This window comes from Capra hircus, chromosome 26, assembly GCF_001704415.2.
Source record: "Capra hircus breed San Clemente chromosome 26, ASM170441v1, whole genome shotgun sequence".
NCBI lineage: Eukaryota > Metazoa > Chordata > Mammalia > Artiodactyla > Bovidae > Capra > Capra hircus.
The window spans coordinates 11,963,256-11,985,491 of NC_030833.1; the positions used below are offsets into that span (position 1 = coordinate 11,963,256).

The following is a 22,236-nucleotide window of genomic DNA, read 5'->3' on the forward strand; positions in this document are numbered from 1 at the left end:
GCAAGCCTTGCAATGTGGGGAACGCAGGTTTGATCCCTGATCGGGGAACTAAGATCCCACATGCCGTGGGGCAACCGAGCCTGCCAGTTGTTATCTACTAAGCTCGTTCACTCTGGAGTAGGCAAGCCAATAAGTAAGTTAAAGAAATAAATAAAAATCCTTTTAAATGCAAACTTTATGCATGAATTAGGCTTAAAAGCTTGAATAGGCTGTATCAAACATCCAGCAATATTTTCTGCCTTCTTTAAATCAGTCATGAACTCACTTAAGGGATTAGAACCATACAACTATAAATAAATTGAAAGTAACCTTCTTTAAGAAGATTTTAATACTTCTAAGCCACTGTGAAACAAATTTATCATTAAATGCAGCATTATCAACTACTTGGTAGGTTTTTACAGAAACTATTTCCCTCGGGGAAGAACTATGAGTAATAAAAAAGTTCAAGCATACTCTGAAAATAATTTTCTATCACCACTTCTATTTCTAGTGGCTGAGACACTGAACGCTATAAAACCAAGGGGTGAAAAGATTTAAACAGAGACAATTTCAAAGGCGACGTGATATGTTCAGTACAATTCAATCCCGTATTTCTAACATTATGAAAGCATACTGTTTTTATTAAGAGAAAATCAGTTTTCTCCATCCTCCCCCTAAAAAATTGTTGAATAAATATTTAAAGAATTTAAAGTCACCCAAAGAACCCAGGTAAGGGATTCCAACATGAACCACACAGCCTGAGTCAGTGTGTTGACTTGCCTGTCCGGTGCCAACTTCAAACGCCTCATAGTCAACACGCACAGAAGAGACGGACGCTCCAAGCGGGAGTCTCCTCTTGGACTCATTCGAGTCTGAGGGAGGAGAAGCCACGTCTTTAGCTTTCTGAGCACCTTCCTCCTGTCCTTTTGCTGAAGTGGCCACCACTGCCTTCTTTTCCGATGTTGCTTTTTTCTCTTCCTATGAAATACCAAAATTTCGTAATATAACTAAGGGGGAAAAGTTATCAGCTATCACTATGAAATATCCATATCAATATTGAGGAATGATTAGTAATTTCTTAGGCCTAAGAATGAAAGCACAGTGGTCAATTAGAGAAATGTCCTTTTAGAGACACATACTAAATATTCAAGGAAAAATATGCCATGATGCCTATAAGCTACTTTAAAATTCTTAAGAAAAAGAAAATTATGAACAAAGAAAAATGGGGCGAAACAGCTACAATTAAATCCGAATATTATCTATTATTATACTCTGTGCCCTACACTTTTTATGTAATTTAAAATTTTAATAGAAGTTTTTTTAAAAAATACCAACTTCTTCCTTTATGATCTCAACTTTAGCCAGATAATTTTAGAAGTACTTATGTAACTGTAAAATATATACTTCCTATAAAGAGGTGTAAACTTAAGAAATTTATTTCTCCAACATGTTTATATTCTTACGTCTATATGAAGCCATTGACAAGTTTTCCTCAAAAGCATTCTGTAAAGAACACATTGTGGTACATTCATACAGTGGAATAAATACTCAGAAATAAAAAGAAGTAAACTGCAAATAAAACTACAACTGCATGGATCTTAAAAACACTATTTTGAGTAAAAGAAGAAGGATACAAAAGAATTTTCAGTGTTGGTTCCATTTATATAAACTTCTAGAACAGGCAAAACTATTAGATAGTGATCAGATTCAGAAGAGGAGCTGTATGGCAGGAGGAGCTGATTAGAAAGAAGCATGAGAGAACTGAGTGACAAAAATGTTCAGTTTCTGGTTTCAGCTGGTGATTACACAGGTGCAAAAATTGTCAAAACTTATTGAACAGAACGCTCAAGATCTATGCGTTTCATAAGTAAGTCAGTAAAGAAAATCTTTGGGAGCATCAACAGAACAGGTGTATCACTATAGTAATGAGACAAAACCCGCCCATGTTGGTTTGTGATCGTGCCCCAGGACAGCGGCAACAATGTCAGGGGAATGTGAATGACCGTCACGGTGGATTTGCTGACTTCCCATGGGCACAGGTCTCAGTGGTCCTCACTCTCCAAGCTGTGAATGCCTGGGTAAGTCTCTGTTTGATCATTACTGACAGTGCCTAAACCCAACAGCTGGTCTAACTGCTCTTGTCCATCAGTGAATTCCAAATACTAGGAAACCTGGAAACAAGTCCAACTGGTTAATTCAAAAGATGATATAGCAAAAAGAAAGCTCTCCGCCAGCCATCTGGGAACTGATCCCACCATGAAGGTCTGGGTTGGCCTTGTTATCTCTGCCCTTTGGAGACACCACAGGATTAAGCCTAAAACACAAACTGAAGAATGTGACCAATGTTCTTCAGTTTAAATTTGCTTTCTTGCTTCAAAGTAACTCCCATTATAGTCATACAACATAACAATCTAAATTGCTAAGAGAACGGTCTAAATAGAGCCTAAACTGTCCTACGCAAACTGGTGTTGTTTCCCTCTTAGACAGAGGCAGTAACTTGAAAACAAAGTGAGCCAACATACACATACTTGACAATCAATATTCCCAGCACTAAGAATTATTTCTTTTCAAAGGAAAATGATTAAGACGGTTTATAAAACGGAAGGAAAATTTCAGGTCACAAATACCTGATCTCCTTATTAAAAATAACAGGCAACTTTTCAGTTACAGAAAATCAACAGGAGGCACCATTTTATCTCATTATTGACCCAGCAGCACCTTGTTAATGATGAAAACCAGAGCGATCAGTGGTGACACAGCTGAGAAAGTGTCACGGTTCATTCAGAGGCAATTATTTTTGAATTTAAAAAATAAGATGACTTTATAGGTTTTCACCCCTTTCAAAACATTCTTATAAGTGCCATAAGTGATACAGCCAAGCTACTACAGGAGCCAAACCGAACTCCTTCTAGAGACTTTTCAAGAACTATAAACAGAACACTTTTCTGTTCTTCCTTTTACTGAAATGTAAAATCAAGGGCAGACGCAGGGCCTGGAAATCAGGCTCCTCATTTTTTGCTTCTCTATTTCTACAGGCCTGTGCTTCACTGACGTGCACATGCAGACGCACGTGCTTACACGTGGAGAACACAGGCTGCTGTCCAGTGTGGACACACCTGTGGTGTCCTGGCTTTGGAGTGACCACTTTGCTCACCAGAGATGCTGCGCCTCTACTCAGTCTTCATCATCGCCTTCGGTCAACCACCACAAACGCCATCCTGTGTCTAACACGTGTTTTGAGTCGCACCCTTTTTTTCCATTTTCTATTACACCCCAACCATTTCCGAGTCACTGCATAATTACAGTGACTATGCTGAGATTCCCAACAGCCTCTAGCTTCACCCCCTTCCAACTCTACACCCACACTGTAACCAAGTGAACTCTAAAACACCAGCCCAGTCATGGAAGTGCCCTGACTGCTCCACTGACCCACATCGGTGGCTCTCACGCCATGTCCCTTAGAACTGACCCAGCAGCTTTACACTGCTGCTAAAATGTGGCCCAGTTTTCTCTCCCTCTCTCTCTCCCTCACATACACACATATTAACGTAAAATTCAGGTTGATAATGATGTGCTCCATTAAGATTTGCTCCAACTTTTTCTTCCTTCAGTACTGCGTATCAGCCAGTAGGCCCTAACCAATAGCAAAAGACAGAAAATATTAATGGAAAAACCAGGAAGGAATCAATGTCTAAAAACTCATTTATTATTTATTATAAGCACATTTGCTCATGGTTGAAATTTTATAGGGACTTCCCTTATAGCTCAGTTGGTAAAGAATCTGCCTGCAATGCAGAAGACCCTGGTGATGTGGCTTATAGCACACATCTTCAAATTTTAACATTTCTGAAGCAAAAAATTTAAAATGTAGACTAAATAAATGATTTGGTGCTAAATCATAATTTGTGACAAGAATTAATAAGCAAGCCAGCATTTCATGGTGTTAGCTTAAAAAGCACCATGCCTTTCACAGCCATGAGAATACATTTGAGGACCAGCTGCCACTTCTGCCATTCGGGCCTTTGGGACCCTCTCCCCTACCCTATTCTCAGTCCCCTTGCTGTTTCCACTGCAGAAAAATACTTGCCCCCTCCTGGAAAGCTATTTCCCCTGACCCCACCCCTCCTCCAGGTTCATTCACCAACACCTGGGGGAAGTGTTCCCTCACCAGCCTGTCCCTTCTCCCACGGCCAGGCCTCACCTGGCTCTGACAGAGCTGTCAGGGGACCGATACTTTCTCTGTGGTCAGATCTCCTGCTCTAGCTAGACCACAGACCGCACAGTTCATCTCGAGGTCCCAAGGATCCAGCACGTGCCTGATCCAAAAGATACACTTGGAAAATGCCAAACAACTCAACTACTTAGCTAATCACAACAGCTCTATCCTATGACTTTATAACCGTATTACACATAAAGGGGCATGTAAGTTCTTTCCAAAGTAAAGAACCACAGAAGTTTAAATGATGGAAGGGTCAATGAAGACCATGTTAATTAATGTACAATAAAAACAAAATACCTACTCTAAATGCTACCAACTTTTCTAAGTTTACAGAAAATCTCTGTATAGTTAACTCAATGAAAATTAAATAAGTCAGTTATTCCCAATTGTTTTACTTCTTCTTAAATGCTTTTTAGTTGTTGCTGTTACTGCTGTGTTTTGGATTGCTGACAATTTTTGCTTTTTGGTTATTATTTAACGAGATGTATGTGTGTGTTCTTTTTATCTCTTTAGATGGTGAGAAGGATTAGAAAGAGAAAATGAGCTAGTATTTATTGGGTGATTAGCTATACGTGCATGGCTTCATCCACTCTGCAATCCTGTAAGAAAGGCATTATCACTCCCAATGTAGAAATGAAGGAAACCAAGGACCAGAAAAGTTAAGCAAATTGCTCATGAATATATAGTTAATGAGTAGTTGAATTGGAAATTAGGGTCACCAGCTCATCTGTTTATCTAGGACTTATCCAATGTTGCACTGGGAAATACGCAAATACCAATTTAAAAACTGAAAGTCCTTTAACCTGAACCTTGATCATCCCCAGGAAAACCGGGAATTGGAATTTAATTAGAATTTAAACCCCGTTCTGGCTGCCTCCCACTTCTGGGCTTCCATCAACTCAATTATTGTTCCCTTGGGCAGGGAGCACAGTAACTGGCCTAACCATAATGGTATGAACAAAAATTTCCAAAATATAAACAATCTAGTCAGAGTTAAGTTGTGTTTTCTTTTAGGAGCAGAAATGAACCTTACCAGTTTGACAGCTTTATGTTTTACGAAGTTAGCTATCTTCTTTCTGGGTCCAAGCGGTATCCCCATTTCCTTCAGATCATCCACTGTACACATAAGCTTTAAAAGAAAACAGACAAGCACATTAGTCAATCTAATGATACATGAAATGAAACTGAAAAAAGGAAATTATGAAAAGAAACTATCATCTAAGGTAATTGAATATCCTAGTCAACTTAATTTTTCTACCCCCACCCTCAGTAATTTTTAATTATGAACTAATTTAGGTGGTAAAATCTTCAGCCTCCACATCTAAATCATTCTCTTAATTTTTAACACGCACGGCTGTTCAGTATCCGAAGTTATGTTAAGTGTAGAATAAAGTCTCCTCCCTCCACCCGCCCCAATCACCCAGTCCTCTGAGCAGACACTGCAGGCAACTTGCTCTCCGTCCAGAGATATCTTATGCGTACACGGCATCCCATGTTTTTCCATGTGTGTGACTTATATGCATCACCAACTCAATGGACATGAATTTGAGCAACTCTGGAAGATAGTGTAGGACAGGGAAGCCTGGCGCGCTACAGTCCAAGGAATCACAAAAAGTAGGACATGACTTAGTGACTGAAAAACAAACCTATACACAAACAGGTCTGAATTTCGGTCTTTTCATGTAACAAACCTTAGAGATCGTTCCACACCACTCCCTCTGGCACTGCCCCGTTCATTCAACAGCTGGGTTCGCCACTGTGTGCATGCACCATAAATGATTTCACGGGCACTCTACTAGTGGACACAGGTGTTCCTAAGGAGCTGCTACTACAAACAGTGCTACAGTGAGTATCCTTGGAAATACTCCTATGTGAGTATTTTTTCATAGGAAACACCCTTGGCAGTGAAATTGCTGGGCTAAGTGTATGCATTCTTTGTATTTTAAAAGACAGGACTTCCCTGGTGGCCCAGTGGCTGAGACTCCACGCTCGCAATGCAGGGTGCCCAAGTTTGATCCCTGGTCAGGGAACAAGATCCCACATACTGCAACTAAACCTGGTGCAGCCAAATAAATAAATATTTGAAAAATAATAAAACATATTGTTGGACTGCCCTCTACAGAGGTTGTACCAATTTATGCTCTTACTCCAGTATGAATCAGTACCTATTTCCTGTTATCCCGGCCACACAGTGTATGAACATCAAACTCTTAACATTCTTGCCAAACTGACAGGTTAAAAAAAATTCTCACTGCACTTTTAATTCGTATTTTTCTTGAGTTTCCTGATAAGAAGTTGCTTATTTTATTTTCCATATACATCTGTTCACATCCTTTGCCTATTTTCCTATTGTGTGGGTGGTTTTTATGTAGTTAATTTATAGCAACTTTGAATAATAAGGAAATGAGTGCTCTGTCTACAAGTGTGCTCCAAATTGTCTTCTTAACCTATCACTGGCCTTTAGATATTGCTTCTGGCATCCCCTACTACACAATTTCTTTTTCCTTATGGCTTGTGGGTTTTGTTTTACTTAGAAAAGTCTTCCCAGATTATTTTTTTTAAAGGTCTCCTGATTTTTTTCAATTTTTTAAACATTTAAGTCTCTGCTTTCATTGTGATGTAAAAGGGTTTAAATCTTAATAATTTTCCATCTCATACACAGGAAAAACAGTTTCAGACAAAAATGAATCAAACTATCATCAGTACCAGAGATTCCATATCAATCTTCTCCTTTTCAAAAGTGCTAACATATTCAGAGAGACTAAGTGCTTCCAGAGTTTCTTGCAAAGTCAGGACTTCTTCATTTTCAACATCAAGGTCACAAGACTCATCCAACGTCAGCTTTGGCTCTTCAGGTATCTTTTTAAAAAAAAGTTGGGAGAACATTACAAAGTTCAGAAAAACTCCCATAAAACATCTTCTGATCTATGGAAAAATCTTAATTCTGTCCCATACATAAATCATAATTTTTGGTAGTTTGTTATTCCAAATTTGAATATTCAGAAAATTACTGAAATTACTAAATTTGTATGCTCTCATTTCCTTATAACAATTTACTTCACATTTTTTAAACAAATCATAAACATTCTATCACATTTAAATGTATAATCCATAAGGAAGACAAGTAAGAAACTCAAACGAGCTCTGTGGTTCCATCATACTTGTAAACCTCAAGGAGTTTTGTTACATAAAATCAGTTCAGATTTTGAAAAGCTCTTTGGCTCAAACTCTAAATCTAGATGTTAGTGGGCCATACCTGCTTTTCCTGAAAATGTGGTTGTTTCACAACTCCATTAGCAACAGCAAAAGGCACAGGAGACTTTGATAAGTTCAAATCTTTTTGATTAGACAGGATGTCAAACAATATTAAAGAGCCTTAAAAAAAAAAAAGCATTTTGCTTTGTTGTTTTAAAATGTATTAGGTGCTTCTATAACATTAATTAAATTCTCCTATTCTTATTGTTCAAAGTCCCAAGTGGAAGTCACGTAAAGTTAGATGCTCATCAAGATCTGATAATCAATATTCTTGAATAGCAGAATAAATTAAAATATAAAGCAGTCCTGCTGCTGCTAAGTCGCTCCAGTCGTGTCCGACTCTGTGCGATCCCATAGACAACAGCCCACCAGGCTCCCCATCCCTGGGATTCTCCAGGCAAGAACACTGGAGTGGGTTGCCATTTCCTTCTCCAGTGCATGAAAGTGAAAAGTGAAAGGGAAGTCGCTCAGTCATTCGACTCTTAGCGACCCCATGGTTATTCCTAGGCAACAGGAAAGGTGAATAGCAAAAGGCAGAATATAAACTCAAAGCATTCACTTCTACCCTTTATAAAACTGAAAATCTATAATTCTAGATCTCTAACGAACCATGTCACCCACACTGAAAACAGTGATGACTCAACAAAAACTGTACTTTAAATGTGGAAATTTAAGTTTCACCTAAGCTATGGCCAGCAACGGAGACCCCGCCTTTGAAGTCCGGGTTCCGAGTCATGAAGAGTGCATACAGACGGTTTATCTCCAGTCCCACTTTCTCCACAATCATCTGACAGTAGGTGGGGCTGTTGTAAAATAAAATGTCTAGCAAGGTCTCATTGGTAAAGTGACGAAATCGACCAATACTTGGTAAAGTGATTTTCTTAATATTCCTGTTTAGAAAGAAAAAAGTATACTTAGTAACCACCTTAAATATGAGTTTATGAATCCTGAAAATACACTGAGAAAAAAAAAAACTCACAGACTAATTATGAGTTGATTTCAGTCAGAGGTATTGTAAATAAACCAAGATAAACCAAAAACGTTATCAACTTGTGTCTATAACTACCCTGTGAATTTGTGGATTCTCTAAAGTTATCATATAAAATAAGGCCAAAACAAAGATCTTTACTTCATTTTTAAAGAGGAAAGCCTACCTTTTTCTTTCAATTTACTGGAAATCAGGATACTTGACAACAATTGTAGGTGGCAAAGGACAACAGAGAATGTGGCAAGAAACTAAGAAAGGAGTTTAAAAGAATGAAAATCTTTCCTGATTTGAGTTGGTCATATTTCAGGACACAGCACAGCATACTTTAGGAATACCCAGAGAGAAAGAAAACAGCCCCGTAACAGGGCCTCAGTTCAGTTCAGTTGCTCAGTTGTGTCCAACTCTTTGCAACCCCATGGACTACCGCATGCCAGGCCTCCCTATCCATCACCAACTCCCGCAGTTTACTCAAACTCATGTCCACTGAGTCAGTGATGCCATCCAACCAGCTCATCCTCTGTACAGGGCCTCACATGATAAAATATTCGTAGGTTAGTTTTATTAAAACACGTGCCCTGAAACATCATGACATTCACTAAAATCCAAGTATGGTATCAGCTCTGTGTCCCTAGAAGAAATACTTCCTAAATCTGTGGTTCCCAACTGGAAGCAATCAAAACTGAGTGGAGGCCTTTTTAGTTGCCACAGTGCCTGGTAAGTGCTGCTGGCAGTTAGTGGCATTTAGACTAAGGATATTAAATGGCCTACAATACACACAACAGTCTTTCGTGACAACTGTCCTGCCAGAAGAGTCTCCACTGAGAAACAATCATCTAAACCAGTAGTTCTCAGCTAGGGGCAACTCTGCCACCAGGGCACCTCTGGCAGTGACTAGAGACATTTTTGGTTGTTAAATCAGAGGTTAGGTTGTGTTACTCTTATCTGGAGGGTAGAAGCCAAGGGTACTGTTCAACATGCTACAATGTACAGGACAGCCCCATGTCTGAAACACCATAGGAAAAACAAAACGCTATAGGTAAGTATTTTAAAACCAGTTTAACTTTCTTACATTCTCTTAAATATTTACAACAGAAATATACACACCACATACATACATACATACATACATAATTAGGCATGCACACATGCAAAGTAGCATATAAGCTTAACAGTATTTAATAATATATAAGAGCAAATATATAATCAAAGCTTTTTAGTGTACTTGTTGAAGTCATAATAAACTACTTTATATGATAGTTTAAAATTTGAATCTAAGCTTAACTAATCTGAAAACCAAGTTATCAAAATTCACAAACCTGTCAACACCTGTGGCATCTCCACCCAAGGAACTGTGCCAGTGAACTGGAAGGAACTCCACTCTGCTTACTTTCCGATCATCTAAAGATTTCTTGAAATGTGTCTGCAGCAATTTTAGAGAAACCACCCTAAAATCATCCACTTAAAGAAAAAAAAAAAAATCAGGGACGACAAAGGTACTTGATTAAATTTTGCTACTTTGGTAAGCAATCAGCCATCACCTCAATTATATCAGTATTTTTTGTAATACTAACTTTTCAAAGGAAAAAAATGACAAAATTTAGTTCAGAAAAGAAAAAAAAACCAATCTTTAAGAAGTTCTTCCATTATTTTACAGAAATAGATAAATGACTGAAAAATATTAGCTCAACTACCACTACTGGCAGGCAGAAATGCACTGTGGGTAGACTCAGGAATCAAATTAACCTGCTCCAGAACCTCCCAGACTGAGACACAGGAGAAGTTAACTCATACTCTGGGCCTCAGTTCCTTACCTAACAGTAAAGATGACAGTAACAGCACCTACACCTCAAGAGGTTATTATGAGGGTTAAATGATACAAAACATGCAAGATACTTGGCACATTCCAAATATTCAATAAATATGAACTATTACTACAAATAAAAAAAATAAAATTCATAGCTTTTTATTTATGTAAAACAGGCAAATTCATAGTTCCTTTAAACAACTTCTCACAACTAATTCACCAAAAATCAGTTCAACGTGTAGGTGTTCCTAGTAGCTGAAAGTGTTCAGGTAGAGGGTGTCAGAAGGGCTAAATTATTTCCAAGATCCCTGCTCACTCTTCACAGTCTAGGATTTTACGAGCTACAAATGTCATAAGAGCAAAACAAGTACAAATTATTATTGCCCAGTGATCATTTCAATCTCTTCTGACAGTACATCAGCCAACAGTATACAGGTGGAAACACTTTAAAATAAAGGCTTAATGTTCTTCTAATAGTTTTCAAATCATTTCATGAAATAAAGTGACTAACACTTACCACATTCAATAATGCTTCTAAAGCGCAAGTCACACACAGGTCCAATGCCATGGACCATGAACACCAAATGGTCAACCTGAGGCATTTCTCCTGCAAAAGACAGACAGACATGCACACATCCATACATACAAACATACACAAGCTGGAGACTGGTTTAGGTTTTATTAAACAAGTAGCAATATTCAATATCGCTTTTGTCATCACAAACTTGCCAAAATTAGATGAACAAAGCTCAAAGTCCATCCTGGCATAAATCAGTGAACTAGACCAAGGAGTGGAGAAACTAGCTCACTGGAGAAGATACGAGCCAATGACAACCATCAGTTTTATACGTCTAGAGGCTCCATAACCTTGTCATTTCTCCAGAACTGCCCAGGGCACTAAGCCCCATGTGGAGAAGCAATCTGCCAATATAAAACTTACAATCTTTTTCAAAAATCCTTCTCTTTGTTAGATTTATACACACTATAATGAACATTTTCAAGCTAAATCCACTATTTTACTCTGATTATTTCATTTAGATTGTAGATTGATTCAGATTATTTAACCTGAATAATCATTCAGATTGTTTCATTTCATTCATTATTTCATTCAAATATGGCAGGTAATCCTAATAACTGTTTGCTTTTCTCATCATTTTAAAGTAGAAAGGTTTAAAAATGATCTTGATCCTAAACAAATTATACACACCATCAGGAATTTCATCAAGGTTATCATCAATTCCACGCTTTACAACCCTAGGCCTTGTCTGTCCATCTTGTGTCGTCCCCCATTCATCAGGCACTGAGGAAGGTTGGAACTGAACAATAACCTTCAAGATACAGAAAAAGATTATGACAGAGCTCACTACCAAATCCATTTCCACTATAAATTAATTTACTTCAATACACAATAAACTACTTTATAGTATAGCTTATAAATCAAGTACTTACACTGCTCCTCCAAAATCAGTTTTCTAGCAGTCTTGCTGGTGTTCAGTAACCATTAAGATTAAGCAAGTCAATACCATTATTTCCAATGCTTGTTTTGAAAAATAGTACAACTAAATGAGAAGTAGTTTGTCTTGATTTAAAAATATAACAAACTTTCAGGTTTACATGTAAGAAATTAAAGAAAAGTTACCTGCAGTAGAGGAAATCTGTTTTATAAACACAAAATCCTCTAAATAACAAAGTACAAATTCAATTTCAATGTCAAAAACGGACTTACCTACCACTTTTCAGGAAGACATACACTATTCTGTTAAATCAACTGTATTAAATTTAGTCCAGTGTCATATGGAAAAATCTCAAACAACCTAATCTACCATCTAAAGGAATCAAAAAAAGAAGCAAAAATGCAGTCCAAAGTCAGCAGAAGAAAAGAACTAATTAAGATGAGAGAGGAAATAAATAAAACAGAGACCAAAATAAGAAAGAGCAATGAAACCAAGAGCTGGTTTTTTGAAAAAGAAACAAAACTGATGAACCGTTAAGCAGGTTTACCAAGAAGAGGACACAACTAAACAAAATAAGAAATGAAAAAGGAGAAATAACAACCAAAATTCAACACCCATTCCTGACAAAACTCTCATCAAAGTTGGTACAGAGAGAACATATCTCAACATAACAAAGGCCACTTATGAAAAAACCTACCACTAATATCATACTCAGTGGTGAAAAGCTGATAGTATTTCCTCCAAACTGGAAACAAGACAAAGATGCCCACTCCTGCCACCTCTATTTAACATAGTATTGGAAGTCTGGCCACAGCAATCAGATTAGAAAAAGAAACAAAAGGCATCCAAACTGGAAAGGAAGAAGTAAAACTATCACTATCTGCACATGACATGACACTGGAAACAGAAAATCCTAAAGTTTCCACCAAAAAACTATCAGAACTGATAAATGAATTCAGTAAAATGACAGAATACAAGAATTAATATACAGAACCCTGCTGCTTTTCTATACACTAATAACGAACTAAAAGAGGAAGAAAAAGAAAAAATTCTGCTTAAAATCTCTTCAAAAATAAAAGACCTAGTAATAAACTTAAACCAAAAAACTTAAAAGGTCACAACAGTTCTAACTAGACCAGCCAAGATATGGAAGCAATCCAAGCGTCCATCAACAGACAAGCGGATAAAGAAGATGTTGGACAGACACACAGATATAGAGAAATATACAGACACAATGGAATATTAGTCATAAAAAAGAATGAAATTCTTCCATCTCCAGCAACATGGATGGACCTAGAAAATGTGTAGTGAAATTAAGTCAGAAAAGACAAATACTATGTCACTTACCTGTGGACTCTAAAAAAGAAAACAAACTAACGTATGTAGGAAAACAGAAAGACTCATAGATTTAAAAAAAAAAAAACCAAAGCAGTTTAATAACGAGGGAGAGGGAAAGGAGTAACACAAGATAGAGGTAGGGGATTAAGAGACACAATCTGCTATATACAAAATAGATAAGCTATAAGGATATATTGCACAGCACAAGGAATTACAGACACTATCTTGTAATAACTTCCAATGGAGTATAATAATCTATAAAATTACCGAGTCACAATGCCATACACCTGAAACTAATATATTGTATAAAGCAACTATACTTCAATTAAAAAAGTAAAATGATAGTTTAACATCAATCTCTCCCTCCCCCCAATAAAAGAGAATGAATGTATTTTTACTGTAAAGGTTGAAACAAACCAATCTCAAGGGCAAGGTAGGCAAACTATTGCCACATGTCAAACCTGGCCTACCACTCATTTTTATAAGCAAATGAAAATACTGAAATATTGTTTTAATTGAAATATTGTTTGTTTTATTGAAAATAGCCATGCCCGTTGGTTTACATACTGCCTAAATACCAATACACTTTTAGAGACTACATGGCCTACAAAGCCTTAAATATTTACTCTCGGACCCTTCACAGAAAATTCTGCTGACCTTGGGTCAAGTACAAAAACTTGTCAAGCTTAATTTCAATGATGCATACTAAACTTTAGCTAATGTGCTACCACAAACAGAAACTTAGTGAGAGAAATTTACATTTCATTTATTTTTCTATCATCCATGCAATGCACTTGTTATAAATATATCCCTACTATAGAATAAAAATGAACACTTATCAAACACATTCAGCAAAATAATAATTTTTTTAAACCTAAGCATTTTAATATCTTAATATCACTACCTTTGGATTGTGCATAACAATTGTCTCTCCACTTGGAAACTCTAATCTTCGGTGCCACTGATTTGTGGTTACAGCTTTCTTATATTCAGCCTACAATGGAAACAATGTACAATCCAGTAAGACAAATCTGTGTCACATTAAGAGAAAGTGTGGAAGAAAATTATTAACAATGATAGTAATAAAAGTAACAATAATGGCAGATCTCATTTACTAAGTGGTTATCAAACTTAACATTTTACATACGGTACCTCATTTGATCAACTGCTTTTAATCAGCCCTAAATAACATTATCCCCATTACACAGAGGTGAAAACCAAAGTTTAGAGTTGTCTATTAATTTCTTTGTTATTGTTGTTCAGTTGCTAATCTGACTCTTCGCAGCCATACAGACTGCAGCACACCAGGGTGCCCTGTCCTTCACCATCTCCTAGATTTGCTCATATTCATGTCAGCTGAGTCAGTGATGCTATCGAACCATCCCATCCTCTGCCTCCCCTTCTCCTTCTGCCTTTAATCTTTCCCAGCATCAGGATCTTTTCCATGTGTCAGCACTTCGCATCACGTGGCCAAAGTATTGAAGCTTCAGAATCAGTCTTTCCAATGAATATTCAGGGTTGATTTCCTTTAGGATTGACTGGTTTGATCTCCTTGCTGTCCAAGGGACTCTCAAGAGTCTTCTCCAGCATCACAATTTGAAAGCATCAAGTCTCCAGTGCTCAGCCTTCTTTATGGTCCAACTCTCACATTCATATATGACTACTAGAAAAATCATAGCTTTGACTAGACAGCCCTTTGTCGGCAGTGATGTCTCTGCTTTTTAAGACACTGCCTAGGTCTGTCATAGCTTTCCTTCCAAGAAGCAACAGTATTTTAATTTCACAGCTACAGTCACCACCCACAGTGATTTTGGAACCGAAGAAAATAAAATCTGCCACTGCTTCCACTTTTTCCCCTTTTATTTGCCATTAAGTGATATGACCAGATGCCATGATCTTAGTTTACTGAATGCTGAGTTTTAAGTCAGCTTTTTCACTCTCCTCTTTCACCCTCTTCAAGAGACTCTAGTTCTTCACTTTCTGCTGCCATTAAAGTGGTATCATCTGCATATCTGAGGCTGTTGATGTTTCTCCCAGCAATCTTGATTCGTTTGTGCTTCATCCAGCCCAGCACTGAGCATAATGTACTCTGTATATAAGTTAAATAAGCAGGGTGACAATATACAGCCTTGCTGTACTCCTTTCCCAATTCTGAACCAGTCCACTGTTCTATATCTGGTTCTAACTATTGCTTCTTGACCCAAACACAGGTTTCTTAGGAGACAGGTAGGGTGGTCTGGTATTCTCATTTCTTTAAGATTTTCCAGTTTGCTGTGATCCACACAGTCAAAGGCTTTAGCAGAAGCAGATGTTTTTCTAGAATTCCCTTGCTTTCTCCATGATCCAACAAATGTTGGCAATTTGATCTCTGGTTCCTCTGCCTTTTCTATATCCGGCCTGTACATCTGAAAGTTCTCAGTTCACGTACTACTGAAGCCTAGCTTGAAGGATTTTGAGCACAACCTTACTAGCATTTAAAATGAGAATTGTATGGCAGCTTGAGCATTCTTTGGCACTGTCCTTCTTTGGGATTGAAGTGACATTTTCCAGTCCTGTGGCCACTGTTCACTTTTCCAAATTTGCTAACATATTTGATACAGCACTTAAACAGCATTACCTTTTTGGATTTCAAATAACTCAGCTGAAATTCCATCACCTCCACCAGCCTTGTTCATAGTAATGCTTCCTAAGGCCTACCTGACTTCACACTCCAGGACGTCCGGCTCTAGGTGAGTGACCACACCATCCTAAGTTACCCAGGTCATTAGACCTTTTTTTGTACAGTTCTTCTGTGTATTCTTGCCACCTCTTCTTAAAGGACCCCCTTCACAGATCACAGCCCTGTCCTGGCAAAGGGGCTTGCATAATTCAGTGAGGCATGCCATGCAAGGTCACCCAAGACAGATGAGTCAGAGTGAAGAGTTCTGACAAAACATGGCCCACCGGAGGAGGGAACAGCAACCCATTCCAGTACTCTTGCCAGGAGATCCCCATGAATAGTATGAAAAGGCAAAAAGGGACAAAAGACTGGTTTACTAACTTGTTTGTGGTGTGGTTTCACAAGTGTATGGATATGCCCAAGCTTTTTGAATCATATACATATCATAAATAGGTGTAGTTCACTGCCTGTCAATTATACTTCTAATGCGACCTGAAGCCCACTTGACTTCACACTACACGATGTGTGGCTCTAGGTGAGTAAACACACCATAGTGGTTCTCCACGTCAGCAAGATCTTTCTTGTATAGTTCTTCTCTATGTTCCTGCCACCTCTTCATAATCTCTTCTGCTTCTGTTAGGTCTTTTTCATTTCTGCCCTTTATCATGCCCATGTATGCAGATAAATTAACATTTCAAATATTTAGATACTCAATTATTAAGAAAATTTTAACAATGAATTAACACTATTATGTAAAGCAACACTAACCACCAGTTTTAAGATGGTTAAAAAGTCTGACAACATCTATTCCTATTCTTATGTTCATTTTCATAAACGCTTTTACTGAAAATTAATTTGAAAAACATCCATATGCTTGGCATGTATAAGTAGCAGCAGATCCCAGCAGCCTAAGTTCTTTTGAAGGTTTGATACAATGTTATTACATTAGATCTGTAATGTTCCCCAAACAACACTGTATCTTCAGACACCAAGACCACAATTAGCACTTCAAAAAAGATGACATTACTTAAAAAGTAGTCTTCTTTGTGCATCGGATCAAGATGAGGTGTCCTGTAAATAAAGTCCGCTCCCCTGTGAGAGGTGTTACATGAGGCTCCACTGTATAGAGGCTATGTGTTTTAAAGAAAGGCATAAAGGAACAAAGCCCACGTGCCTCTAGCTTCTCGCTGAACTCCTCTGTATAGGGAATGAATCTGCTGTCTGTGTCACCTTTGTAGAACCAAGTACAGCGTCTCACTTCGGCTGGCTCCTCGTCCCAGTACACGGCTTTCCGCATCCGGTCATAGAGGTAGACGTCGTAGCGCCCTCCATCAGTGCCAAGGACCACGCTCTCAGGGTCTGGCTGGACTAGAAAACAAAGCCCACATTTTAACTGAACAGTTACAAGGTAGATCTAAAAGTAATAAATAACGAATATGGCGACTTGTCTAACATTAAAGACAAAAAACAAAGCTCATTTCTATTCAAAAACAGAATTTTAAGATTAATCTGTGCTGCTCAAAATGATGACTCTCTTAAGTGGAGAAGAAATAACCAGAGTAAAATATAAAAGCATCATGAAATAATTCCAATAACTGGTAGGCTTTTTCTCTATGTATCAAACCAGCAAATTCTCCATGAACATACTTCTAAAAAATAGGTGATTTTTAAGTCCTAAGATGAAATATCTTCAGGATAAACAAAAAAACCTATTTCTACAGTGAAACTTCTCAGAGTGTGAACCTCCTACTCCTGTGCACCACCTCAAGAGATGGATGTCCTTGCTCCAGGAAAAAAAAAAAGAGAGAGAGATGGATGTAGTTATAACATTTTTTTTTTTTTTTTTTAGTTATAACATTTTTAAAACTCTTATCTTAAGGAACAAGAGTTCCATAGAAAATGCTTTATAAATGCCATATGAAGTGAAAGTGAAAGTCAGTCATGTCCGACTCTCTGTGACCCCATGGGCTATACAGTCCATGGAATTCTCCAGGCCAAAAATACTGGAGTAGGTAGCCTTTCCCTTCTCCAGGAGATCTTCCCAACCGAGGGACTGAACCCAGGTCTCCCGCATTGCCCTCTAGCTACAAAAAAATAAAGGAAATAAGAAAACAGACACCTGGATTATATGAACTACTCTATTTCTTGGATTTAAAATATCTTTAAACAAAAACTTATTAAAATATGTCTTCAAATACCTTACTCAAATAACCCAGAACTTAAGAATACAGTGTATTATTAAAAGTATCATCACCTTAAGGTAGAGAGGCTGGCAAGGTCTACAGGATTAAAGAAAATGACATTCATGAAAAGGAGGCCATGGATACTTACTCCTCATTCCACTCTTCCTCAAATCAGATACAAATGATGCAGGACCCACACTTACCTGAATTATAGATTTCTTCAAGATTTAAAGAGTCAAAAACACTGAAAGGCATCCATAGTTGTTTGTATTCTATCTCCTTGCAGTAAAACCAGTGGGGCTGGACAGGTTCATACTGGTTTTGAAGTAGAAAAGGAGGTGGCGCTTGCACAGGGGGTCCTGCAGGTCTGCCAGGTGCCTGCTGCTGGACTGGAGGGGGCAACCCTGCCTGCGCTGGAGGAGGGATCTGGGAGGGACAAAAGACAAGACCAAAGGAACAATTCTGTGTATGCTGCAGACCTAAACTGACATTAGTAATAATTATTCTTAATATTTCTCTAGACAGCTATTTAATAACTAAGCTCCAAAGCAATTTAAAGTTTTTAAAAAATATAACAAAACCCCATGCCAGCTGGAAAGTGAACAGGGCTTTCTCACACTGATGGCAAAGTAAACTAATACCTTTATAGAAATCAATCCAGCAGTACACCTCCTGTCATTTATTTCATCTTTAAGACACGCATAATCCTCGAGAATTCTGTGGCAGTCCAGTGGTTAGGACTTGCTGCTGTCACTGCTAAGGGTCTGGAGTCATCCCTGGTTCGGGAACCAAGATCCCACAAGCCATGAGGCATGGCCAAAAATAAAATAAAATAAAAAATAATGCATATTCCTTGACCTACCTATTCCATTTCTAAGAATTCATCCTAAAGACCTAACTGTAAAAATTTACCTACAAGGATTTATAACAGACAATCACTGGATATAATCCAAAGACCTACCAGAAACCTGACTTTAAAAAATCATCTTTTACTCATATACTGGAATTTTCTAGAAAGATTAAAAATGTTTTAGAAAAAAATCTTAACATCTAAACTATGTGGACATAAAAAACATATATAATGCTTGTCGAGGAAAAACTATGTTTATCTAGAAAAAAGATAAGACAGACATAAAAACTAAAAACAAGGTTTTCTCGTGGCAATTTTTACTCATTTGGCTATTAGTCATTTCTCAAATCCTGTGCAGTAAAAATACTTTTAAAAGCAGAATACAATTTTTATTTTATTTAAAAAATGATTTCAAAATACGCCACCAATGTTAAATTTACTGAGGTTGACTACTGTGGTCAAGCAAAAGAATATTCTTATTCTTAGGAATTATTAATACACACTAAAGTATCTAGGAGTAAAGAATCATAATGTGTGAAAGTGAAAGTTGCTCAGTTGTATACAACTCTTTGCAACCCGATGGACTACACAGTCCATGGAATTCTCCAGGCCAGTATACTGGAGTGGGTAGCTGTTCCCTTCTCCAGGGGATCTTCCCAACCCAGGAATCAAACCCAGGTCTCCTGCACTGCAGGTGGAGTCTTCCCAGCTGAGCCACCCGGGAAGCTCTATAACGTATGTAACTGATCTGCAAATGTTTCCCCAAAAAACTGCAAGTATACAGCAAGAGAAAGGAACGGGGGAGGAGAAGACTCTCCCACACATGTCAGTGTGCGTGTTCACGAAGGAAAGAACAAATGCTCATGACAGGGAACCTGGGTTAGAGTACTGGGGTGTTCTTTGTCCTATTTTTTATTTTTGCAATGGTTTACTTAAAATTGTTTATAAACATTTTTAATCAGAACTCTTCAAAATTTCATCAGCAAACAAGTATACTTACATTACATGCTACCAATCTGCTGAAATCCACAGTTACCAAGAGTTTGTATACTGGTATGATTTAGATTAGATGGTAAAATGGAGCCCATTCTCTATCACCACTGACTACAGTACCACTATCCCTGCCACACTGGGTTCTTAACTCTTCCTTTCAATCATTTCCCTTTTTCTGATTCAGTTCACTTCCCTTTGGAAGTCAGCTGAATAATTAGTGGGGGGGGGGAGGCAGGGGAAGCATAAAGGAATTTCATAAAATTCACCCAAGGCAAAAGTTATTCCATATCTGTCTGAGATAGTCTGTCTAGATTCAAACTTTATAAATCTAAATAAATTATTGGAGTAATCAATTTTAGTCCCAGCAATTGAGCATTTTGATCAGACAGTAAAATTTTAAAAAGAGAAGCTGATAATAGCTCCTTCAACTCTCACATATCTCCAGATGACATTTGTTATTGGTATCTTACATTAAATCTGGTAATACTGGCATACGGTTAATGCATTAAAATAAATTATTACCTCCATAAATAGAAAAATATAACCTAAGACATGAACCATTTAATGGGCTTTTAAAAGATTGTTTACTTCAAAACGTATAGCTTACAAAAAAAAAAAAAAGTCTGAAAATAATTTGTCATCAAAGCACAGGTAAAAATGAGAGGGATTAGAATTACAGTGAATGATATAAAGATATAAAGCGTGTCTTCATACCGGCGGCAAAGATCCTGGAGGCACCTGGTACATCTGAACGGGGGGTGCGGAGGGCGGAGGATGGGAGGGATGAGCTGGCGTCTGGCACTGCTGCAGCTGCGGTGGTGTGATGTAAGGATTAGCCCTGCTACTTATGGCCGTGTGGCGATACGGATTGTATCCTTGTTGGGGCGTTCCTTGTGGTGGACTCCCAAAATTCGAAGGAGGGAGATTACTAGGCTGAGAAGGCAGGTAAGGATTTATTCCCATTTGTGAAGCAGGTGGAGCACCATATTGCGCCTTCGAAATGGATGATGAAAATGCATTCGAACCATCTTGGGATCCAGTTGTAAAAGGCAGAGCCGCTGGGGGCTTGGAGTAGGCTGATTGTCCAGCTGATGCTGCTGCAGTTGCTAACGGGGACTGTCCAATATTCCCAAAAGGATCACTACTGCTTGATACCTGAGAGAAGTAACTAAATGTCTCTGGGGTAGATGTGTGAGCAGAAGTCTGCCCAAGGAAGCTGTCCTCCTCACCCACATCAGTGGAATCCTCTGCAAGGGAACAGGAGGGCACGTGGTTTAAAGAGATGCTGTCACTCTGTGGACTAGATGCTATATGGCAGGTCTAGCAATTATACCTCTGATTTTGTTGTTCAAACTTACATTTCTGCCTTAAAGACAATAATGAAAAACTTTTCTTTTTTCTTTGAAATGAAAAACTAGAAAATAACAGTAAGAAACAACAAAAGGAGGGAACCCTTTCACCCATTCGTAAGCTCACCTCCCAGAGACAAGCACTGTTAATGCCTTTAATATGTTGATACATACCTTTCCATACTCTCAAAATAAATAAAAATAGTTACATACTATTTATTTGGTAGACATGCATAAATTATGTAGACATATTTGCATAAAACCCTGGTTTCCTGCATTTCTGCAGATTCTTTACCATCTGAGCCACCAGGGAAGCCCATATTTGTATACAGGGGAATTTTTCAAAAAATGGAAACAAAATTTGTACCTACTAGTTTTAGATGTTATTTTGAATGATTTTTTTTCCCAGTAAGAAACAATTCAAACATTATTCCGATACCCAAATACACAGAACTTTATTTATACAGTAACAACAAGAAACTAAAGTACAGATATTAACTCTGTTGACAAGAAAAGGTGTGTCAGGGCTCTTACCTACAAAGCACTCATTATACAAGTGAACACGAGGTGCTGGCATTCCCGAGGCAAAGTAGGTCAACCATTCACTACCATCCCTAAAACCACACAGTATCACAACCAGGTAATCGTCATTAGAGAATGACAATCACTAAAAAAAGTCATTTCTAACAAAGGGTAGGTCTCCTCACTTCCCTTTGCCAAACTTGATCTTCACTGTTGGTATTTTGGCACCAAACTATATTATTTTATTCTCTCTTTCACTACCAAGTTGTAAAATAGTATTTTCCTTCTACACGGCCTAAAAAGTCGTCTAGTTTTCCTTAGAAACTCTTATGAGTCCTTAGCTTGGAACACCACCTTTCTCTTCCTAATCTTTTCTTTCTCCCATCTCAACCCCTTATCTTCAAATCTCTCTAATCTCCCACCACTGGAGGCACAGAGCAGATCGGAACGGTGGACCCCTTCCCAGCACACAGGCAGGCTGTGGTCCCTGTCCTTGAAACCTGCCAAAGTGTGACCTTTCAAGCTCTGAGCTCCTTCTTGACCTTTGCTGCTGAATGTGGCCTTCAGCTGTTAGGCTGCTCCCAGTTATATTTCATACATCAATTTAACTGAGATACTCTCCACTATTCAAAATACCCCTCTG

At 38.0% G+C, this 22,236-nt stretch overlaps 1 protein-coding gene across 2 annotated transcripts in view; it reads right to left on the bottom strand.

Moving 5' to 3' along the window:
* The window catches only part of SEC23IP (SEC23 interacting protein), a 39,253-nt gene that overhangs the window by 13,650 nt on the left and 3,367 nt on the right, over positions 1–22,236 (bottom strand). For both annotated transcript variants that reach the window (XM_013975271.2, XM_005698546.3), the window contains exons 2-13: positions 20,437–20,969; positions 18,083–18,305; positions 16,871–17,064; positions 13,942–14,031; positions 11,453–11,573; positions 10,763–10,852; positions 9,758–9,899; positions 8,135–8,343; positions 7,455–7,573; positions 6,905–7,057; positions 5,232–5,327; positions 760–957 (exon numbers count right to left, since the gene is read on the bottom strand). In XM_013975271.2, coding sequence (XP_013830725.2) covers positions 760–957; positions 5,232–5,327; positions 6,905–7,057; positions 7,455–7,573; positions 8,135–8,343; positions 9,758–9,899; positions 10,763–10,852; positions 11,453–11,573; positions 13,942–14,031; positions 16,871–17,064; positions 18,083–18,305; positions 20,437–20,969 — 2,168 coding nt within the window. The remainder of the gene's footprint in view (positions 1–759; positions 958–5,231; positions 5,328–6,904; positions 7,058–7,454; positions 7,574–8,134; positions 8,344–9,757; positions 9,900–10,762; positions 10,853–11,452; positions 11,574–13,941; positions 14,032–16,870; positions 17,065–18,082; positions 18,306–20,436; positions 20,970–22,236) is intronic.